An 8,719-nucleotide genomic window follows, 5' to 3' on the forward strand; every position below is an offset into this window, starting at 1 on the left:
GTGTATAGGAATGCAAGAGATTTCTGTGCATTAATTTTGTATCCTGCAACTTTACCAAATTCATTGATTAGCTCTAGTAGTTTTCTGGTGGCATCCTTAGGATTCTCCATGTATAATATCATGTCATCTGCAGACAGTGACAGTTTTGCTTGTTCTTTTCCAATTTGGATTACTTTTATTTCTTTTTCTTCTCTGATTGCCGTGGCTAGGACTTCCAAAACTATGTTGAATAATAGTGGCGAGAGTGGACATCCTTATCTTGCTCCTGATCTTAGAGGAAATGCTTTCAGTTTTTCACCATTGAGAATGATGTTTGCTGTGGGTTTGTCATATATGGCCTTTATTATGTTGAGGTAGGTTCCCTCTATGCCCACTTTCTGGAGAGTTTTTATCATAAATGGGTGTTGAATTTTGTCAAAAGCTTTTTCTGCATCTATTGAGATGATCATATGGTTTTTATTCTTCAGTTTGTTAATATGGTATATCACATTGATTGATTTGCATATATTGAAGAATCCTTGCATCCCTGGGATAAATCCCACTTGATCATGGGGTATGATCCTTTTAACGTGTTGTTGGATTCTGTTTGCTTGTATTTTGTTGAGGATTTTTGCATCTATATTCATCAGTGATATTGGTCTGTAATTTTCTTATTTTGTAGTATCATTGTCTGGTTCTGGTATCAGGGTGATGGTGGCCTCATAGAATGAGTTTGGGAGTTTTCCTTCCTCTGCAATTTTTTGGAAGAGTTTGAGAACGATGGGTATTAGTTCTTCTCTAAATGTTTGATAGAATTCACTTGTGAAGCCATGTGGTCTTGGACTTTTGTTTGTTGGAAGATTTTTTTTTTTTTTTTTTTTTTTTTTTTTTTTAATTAATTAATTTATTTATTTTTGGCTGTGTTGGGTCTTTCGTTTCTGTGCGAGGGCTTTCTCCAGTTGCGGCAAGCGGGGGCCACTCTTCATCGCGGTGCGCGGGCCTCTCACTGTCGCGGCCTCTCTTGTTGCGGAGCACAGGCTCCAGACGCGCAGGCTCAGCAACTGTGGCTCACGGGCCCAGCCACTCCGCGGCATGTGGGATCCTCCCAGACCAGGGCTCGAACCCGTGTCCCCTGCATTAGCAGACAGATTCTCAACCACTGCGCCACCAGGGAAGCCCCTGTTGGAAGATTTTTAATCACAGTTTCAATTTCATTACTTGTGATTGGTCTGTTCATATTTTCTGTTTCTTCCTGGTTCAGTCTTGGAAGGTTATACCTTTCTAAGTGTTTGTCCATTTTTTCCAGGTTGTCCATTTTACTGGCATATAGTTGTTTGTAGTAATCTCTTATAATCCTTTGTATTTCTGCAGTGTCAGTTGTGATTTCTCCTTTTTCATTTCTGATTTTATTGATTTGAGTCCTCTCCCTCTTGATGAGTCTGGCTAATGGTTTATCAATTTTGTTTATCTTCTCAAAGAACCAGCTTTTAGTCTTATTGATCTTTGCTGTTGTTTTCTTTGTTTCTATTTCATTTATTTCTGATCTGATCTTTATGATTTCTTCCTTCTGCTAACTTTGGGTTTGATTGTTCTTCTTTCTCTAATTCCTTTAAGTGTAACATTAGATTGTTTGAGATTTTTCTTGTTTCTTGAGGTAGGCTTGTATAGCTATAAACTTCCCTCCTAGAACTGCTTTTGCTGCATCGCATACGTTTTGGATCATCGTGTTTTCATTGTCATTTGTCTCTAGGTATTTTTTGATTTCCTCTTTGATTTCTTCAGTGATCTCTTGGTTATTTAGTAACGTATTGTTTAGCCTCCATGTGTTTGTGCTTTTTATGTTTTTTTCCCTGTAATTGATTTCTAATCTCATAGCATTGGGGCCAGAAAAGATGCTTGATACGATTTCAATTTTCTTAACTTTACTGAGGCTTGATTTGTGCCCCAAGATGTGATCTATCCTGGAGGATGTTCCGTGCGCACTTGAGAAGAAATTGTAATCTGCTGGTTTTGGATGGAATGTCCTATAAATATCAATTAAATCTATCTGGTCTATTGTGTCATTTAAAGCTTGTGTTTCCTTATTAATTTTTTTTTGGATGATCTGTCCATTGGTGTAAGTGAGGTGTTAAAGTCCCCCACTATTACTGTGTTACTGTCGATTTCCTCTTTTAGAGCTGTTAGCAGTTGCCTTATGTATTGAGGTGCTCCTAGGTTGGGTGCATATATATTTATAATTGTTATATCTTCTTCTTGGATTGATCCCTTATGTAGTAGATCATTATGTAGTGTCCTTCCTTGTCTCTTATAACATTCTTTATTTTAAAGTCTATTTTATCTGATATGAGTACTGCTACTCCAGCTTTCTTTTGATTTCCATTTTCATGGAATATCTTTTTCCATCCCCTCACTTTCAGTCTGAATGTGTCCCTAGGTCTGAAGTGGGTCTCTTGTAGACAGCATATATATGGATCTTGTTTTTGTATCCATTCAGCAAGCCTGTGTCTTTTGGTTGGAGCATTTAATCCATTCACATTTAAGGTAATTATCAATATGTATGTTCCTATGAGCATTTTCTTAATTGTTTTGGGTTTGTTTTGTAGGTCCTTTTCTTCTCTTGTGTTTCCCACTTAGAGAAGTTCCTTTAGCATTTGTTGTAGAGCTGGTTTTGTGGTGCTGAATTCTCTTAGCTTTTGATTGTCTGTAAAGTTTTTAATTTCTCCATCGAATCTGAATGAGATCCTTGCCGGGTAGAGTAATCTTGGTTGTAGGTTCTTCCCTTTCATCACTTTAAGTATATCATGCCACTCCCTTCTGGCTTGTAGAGTTTTTGCTGAGACATCGGCTGTTAACTTTATGGGAGTTCCCTTTTATGTTACTTGTCATTTTTCCCTTTTTGCTCTCAATAATTTTTCTTGGTCTTTAATTTTTGCCAATTTGATTACTATGTATCTCAGCGTGTTTCTCCTTGGGTTTATCCTGTATGGGACTCTCTGCACTTCCTGGACTTGGGTGGCTATTTCCTTTCCCATGTTAGGGAAGTTTTTGACTATAATCTCTTCAAATATTTTCTCGGGTCCTTTCTCTCTCTCTTCTCCTTCTGGGACCCCTATAATGCGAATGTTGTTGTGTTTAATGTTGTCCCAGACATCTCTTAGGCTGTCTTCATTTCTTTTCGTTCTTTTTTCTTTATTCTGTTCCGCAGCAGTGAATGCCACCATTCTGTCTTCCAGGTCACTTATCCGTTCTTCTGCCTCAGTTATTCTGCTATTGATTCCTTCTAGTATATTTTTCATTTCAGTTATTGTGTTGTTCATCTCTGTTTGTTTGTTCTTTAACTCTTCTAGATCCTTGTTAAACATTTCTTTCATCTTCTCGATCTTTGCCTCCATTCTTTTTCCAAGGTCCTGGATCATCTTCACTATCATTATTCTGCATTCTTTTTCTGGAAGGTTGCCTATCTCCACTTCATTTAGTTGTTTTTCTGGGGTTTTATCTTGTTCCTTCATCTGATACATAGCCGTCTGCCTTTTCATCTTGTCTGTCTTTCTGTGAATGTGGTATTTGTTCCACAGGCTGCAGGATTGTAGTTCTTCTTGCTTCTGCTGTCTGCCCTCTGGTGGATGAGGCTAACTAAGAGGCTTGTGCAAGTTTCCTGATGGGAGGGACTGGTGGTGGGTAGAGCTGGCTGTTGCTTTGGTGGGCAGAGCTCAGTAAAAGTTTATTCCACTTGCCTGCTGATGAGTAGGGTTGGGTTCCCTCCCTGTTGGTTGTTTGGCCTGAGGTGACCCAACACTTGAACCTACCCGGGCTCTTTGGTGGGGCTAATGGCAGAATCTGGGAGGGCTCACTCCAAGGAGTACTTCCCAGACTTTCTGCTGCCAGTGTCCTTGTCCTCACAGTGACACACAGTCACCCCCCGCCTCTGCAGGGAACCCTCCAACACTAGCAGGTAGGTCTGGTTGGTTCAGTCTCCTATGGGGTCACTGCTCCTTCCCCTGGGTCCCGATGCACACACTACTTTGTGTGTGCCCTCCAAGAGTAGAGTCTTTGTTTCCCCCAGTCCTGTCAAAGTCCTGCAATCAAATCCCACTCGCCTTCAAAGTCTGATTCTCTAGGAATTCCTCCTCCTGTTGACTGACCCCCAGATTGGGAAACCTGTTGTGAGGCTCAGAACCTCCACTCCAGTGGGTGAACTTCTCTGGTATAAGTGTTCTCCAGTTTGTGAGTCACCCACCCAGCAGTTATGGGATTTGATTTTCTTGTGATTGTGCCCCTCCTACCATCTCACTGTGGCTTCTCCTTTGTCTTTGGATATGGGGTATCTTTTTTGGTGAGTTCCAGTGTCTTCCTGTCGATGACTATTCAGCAGTTAGTTGTGATTCTGGTGTTCTTGCAAGAGGGAGTGAGAGCACGTCCTTCTACTCCGCCATCTTGAACCAATCTCCTCACGCTGAACTTTCTAACCTCTGCATCTTTGTTTCTCTTCCTTCTGCATAGAAGATTCTTTTTCCATCTCTGGCTATTTAAGTGCTGTCCATCAAATAAAACTTTATCGACTCCTACAACTGGAATTTATTTCTCTCTCTATGCCCTTTAACATTTCATACCTGTATTTTATAATACCACAGAATATCTTGTGTTTTATTTATTTGTATTTATGCCTTTTTACCTCTTAAAAGGGCAGTTCGGTGCCCTGAGATGTTTATAATTTCTTTCATATTTTTTTTCTTGGGTATGATGCCTTACAGGTTGTAGGAGTGCTATATGTTAATTGTACTACATATTCATTTATGAATCGCAAATAATGTGTTATTGGACAAAGAAAAAAGTTAGGCTTAATAAGTCTGTCTCTCTCTCTTAGATTAAAAATGTGTTACACTCAGCCAGACTGTTGGGGGATGCATCAGTTTCCTTCACAGAAAACTGTGTGGTGGGAATCCAGGCCAACACAGAAAGGATCAACAAGCTAATGAATGAGTCTCTAATGTTGGTGACAGCTCTTAATCCTCATATAGGTATGCATTTAAAGAGTAATAGTGTCATTTTGAATACAGAGTTAAAAGCTGAAAAATTTTTAAAAGACTACTGGATCAATGTTTGTGAACAACAGATTTCTTTTGGACGATCTCTTAAGACATTTCAAATTGTGTTGAAAGATGCTATATATCTTTATAACCTTTATGGTGTCATATTTCTTTCAAAATCTTGATTGATTATGCTTCATTTTATTTGAAATGTGCTAAGTTCAGAAGTAGAACTTTTTTTTTTTTTTTTTTTTAATTTATTTATTTTTGGCTGTGTTGGGTCCTCGTTTCTGTGCGAGGGCTTCCTCCAGCTGTGGCGAGCGGGGACCACTCTTCATCGCGGTGCGCGGGCCTCTCACCATCGCAGCCTCTCTTGTTGCGGAGCACAGGCTCCAGACGCGCAGGCTCAGCAATTGTGGCGCACGGGCCCAGCCGCTCCGCGGCATGTGGGATCCTCCCAGACCAGGACTCGAACCCGTGTCCCCTGCATTGGCAGGCAGACTCTCAACCACTGCGCCACCAGGGAAGCCCCAGAAGTAGAACTTTAAACTTATTTTAATCTTAATGGAATTCAGATATTGTGGGACACTAAATTCAGATATTAAGTGTCCTCTCAGTTTTTAATGTCACTAGGTGGCACTGGCTGATTAACAATGAATGAATTCATTTTTCTACCTTCTCTAGATGCTATATTATACTTTGTTTTTGTTGTTTTATTCAACTCAGAAATGGATTAAATTAAAAGAAAGAGGGTTATGTATGCATTGCTTGTAGGGAAAGGGGGGAAATACAAATATTTTGTCTAAAACCATGGCTTTTGTGTTGCAAGCCTTTTCCAGATTTATAAATATTTCATTATGTAGATTCAGAAATATTAGCTTGGATTGTAGATTGACTAGTGATCCCCATTAAATACACTGCTTTAAGTCATGGATTTTGAGGTGTTCATTGCATTGTTATAATGTGTTAAAAGCCTTTTCTCACCTTCTCCTTACTGCTGAGCTGAGGTTATTAATGTATTCTTTGATTTTCTGCATTAGAACAAGTTATGATGCAGTCATTTGGTGTGATATGATTACTGTTTTAAAACAGTCTTACTTCAATAATCCTGAACTTTCAAGGCTGATTTTATATTCTTGGCTTCATGTCAAGCTATAATTTCAGTCTTATAAAGTTAGAGCTCATATAACTGCTTCAGGTAACTCTGAGCCCAATATGCTATGTGCTCTTTGGAATAGTATTAAGATTGACAGTAATGCTGGGCTCTTTTGAAATAATTGTACATCAGCATTCAACTGGAGACATATACAGAGGAACCCAAAGGCTCATGTGAGAAATGTTTCATCACATATATACTACAGAATTTGTTACAGAAACATTGAGATACTCCTAAAGCAGAATGATTGATGTCTTTCTTAGAGTCAATTTAATGTGAGGTAAAGGCCGTACAAGGACAAGTGGGCAAACCACACCTTACTGGTTGACAGAGCATGAGCCTTACAACTCCACATCATGGGTTCTGTTTGTGCTCATTATGTAACAGGCTGATTGGTAATCGTGTTTTGTGGGACTTGAAGAAGAGAACTGAAAGGGTTAGCATAATGCATAGACTTTAATGTCATTATTAACATAAAAGTACAGAATGTCTAATATTGACCCCAAAGGTTTGACATGAGAATTCTTTCTCTCAAAGTTAGTCTGACCAGTAAATGCCTTTTCAACATGCTTAGCATTCACAAATTAATTTTATTATTAACTATGTCCATAATATGTTTTATAGGTAGATTAATTGCATACTACACATAACATCTTGTAGGTGGTTGATAATTGCACATGACACATAACATGTTGCTTGGTCAATAATCATATTGCCTCAGCAGGCTTCTTCTCTCTGGTCATAGTCCTCTAATCCTGGGTTGTTTGTTTGTTTGTTTGTTTTTCTCTTTCACTGGTTTCATTTTTGTTTTTTCCCTTCTTTCTGGTCTTTGCCTTCTTTTTTTTTTTTTTTTTTTTTGTTACATTAAATCGAGATAACTTGCAGAATTGCCCTGCCCCTATCTTTATTAATTTTAAAAGCAAGTAACTTTGAAGTAAACAGTAGACCTGTGATCTCTTGCACAAGTATATATATTAAAACTTCCCAACTTGTACCCTTGTAATGTCTGGAAAGAGGCGAGGGCATGGAGTGCTGAACCAGAGAGAGATATTGGAAGCGGCCCTGAAGGCTCATCTCTCCTCAGAGCCCTGCCGGCTCTTCCCTCATTGCAAGAGGACTCTCCTCTCTTTTCCCTCTTAGAGCCCTTTACCATAGTTCCTGGTTGTGCAGTCCTGTATTTTCTGTAGTGCTGCAGCATTGAGCTTGTTAATGCTTTGTTAGAAAGATAATTTTTCAGGTTAAGCATGCTATTGAAACAGCACATTTATACTAGTCAGATGTATATTTTTATCTCTTGGTGCCATGTATGTGTGTGTGTGTGTGTGTGCATGTTTGTGTATGTGTATACATATATATCAAGAGAGAGAGATGCGTCTATGTGTATATATTTTCCCCCTTATGAAAATATCTGGGTTAGTGGGCAATTCTAATTTAGGGACAAATCTTGTAGAAAGGGAAGTATGTATTACTTCAGAAAAGTAAAGGTTTTATTCCATACAAGAAATGACAACTATCAAGATAATCCACTACTAAATATTTTTAAGATTAAAAAATGTTTACTTAAGAGATCAGTAGCATTAAGTAAATAATGATTACCTTTTGCTTTAGAAAACGAAGTTTCACTATTAACTCCTACATCGCCTTTTAATTTTTTCTTTAGGGTATGACAAAGCAGCCAAGATTGCTAAGACTGCTCACAAAAATGGATCGACCTTAAAGGCAACTGCTATTGAACTTGGCTATCTCACAGCAGAGCAGTTTGACGAGTGGGTAAAACCTAAGGACATGCTGGGTCCAAAGTGATTTAAATAAATTCATAATAAAAATGATTGTCATATAAAATAAAAAGTGAAACAGACTCCTTATATTTCTTAAACAAAAATGGATAAATGTGAAAGGAAACTGCTATTGAACTTGACTGTCTCTAGCAGAGCAGTTTGGTCAGTGTATAAAACGCCAGGACATGCTAGGTCCAAAATGAATTTTAAAAGTGTAAAATAAAATCATTAAATTGTATAAAATCAAAAGGAAAACAGACTTATTTTTCTTTTGTGTTAATTGACTCGTATTATATAGTTGAATCTGTGATTTTTGTGTATGGGTGTTTACCATTTCAAATGTTTTATAAGAGCCATATCAGTTTTTAAAGAGTTGTAATTTTTTTGGGTGGTTTTTGTTTTAAAAAAATTCCCCTATAGTAAAAAAGTACTTGTTAGCTCATTCCCAAGTTAGGTCTTCAGACATCTTTTATTTTCCTGTGATTTGGGAGCATAAGCTGATCAAGCATTTGCCCTCCTAAGTGGGGTTGTGAGTGTTTGTATGTGTGTATGCATGCATGCACACGTGCATGCATATATATGGAATATATATATGTACACATATATAAGGAAATAGGATAGATTAACAAAATTAAGACATATATATCCTATGTGCTAATTACACAGACACACACACCTCCTGACCTTATTTAAATTATCCTAGGAAGACTGGAAAGACTGAGTCAAGAATTATAGGACATGGATTAAAAAGGATAAGGGGTGCAAGCAGGAAGCTTGGA

General features: G+C 38.2%; 1 protein-coding gene across 1 annotated transcript in view; it reads left to right on the forward strand.

Moving 5' to 3' along the window:
- The window catches only part of FH (fumarate hydratase), a 42,413-nt gene extending 34,218 nt beyond the window's left edge, over nt 1-8,195 (forward strand). Inside the window, exons 9-10 of the mRNA XM_082340942.1 lie at nt 4,844-4,997; nt 7,823-8,195. Of these exons, the coding sequence (XP_082197068.1) occupies nt 4,844-4,997; nt 7,823-7,965 (297 nt within the window). The 3' untranslated portion in view covers nt 7,966-8,195. The remainder of the gene's footprint in view (nt 1-4,843; nt 4,998-7,822) is intronic.
- Nucleotides 8,196-8,719: the final 524 nt, after the last annotated feature.

This window comes from Balaenoptera borealis, assembly GCF_965194805.1.
Source record: "Balaenoptera borealis genome assembly, chromosome: 1".
NCBI lineage: Eukaryota > Metazoa > Chordata > Mammalia > Artiodactyla > Balaenopteridae > Balaenoptera > Balaenoptera borealis.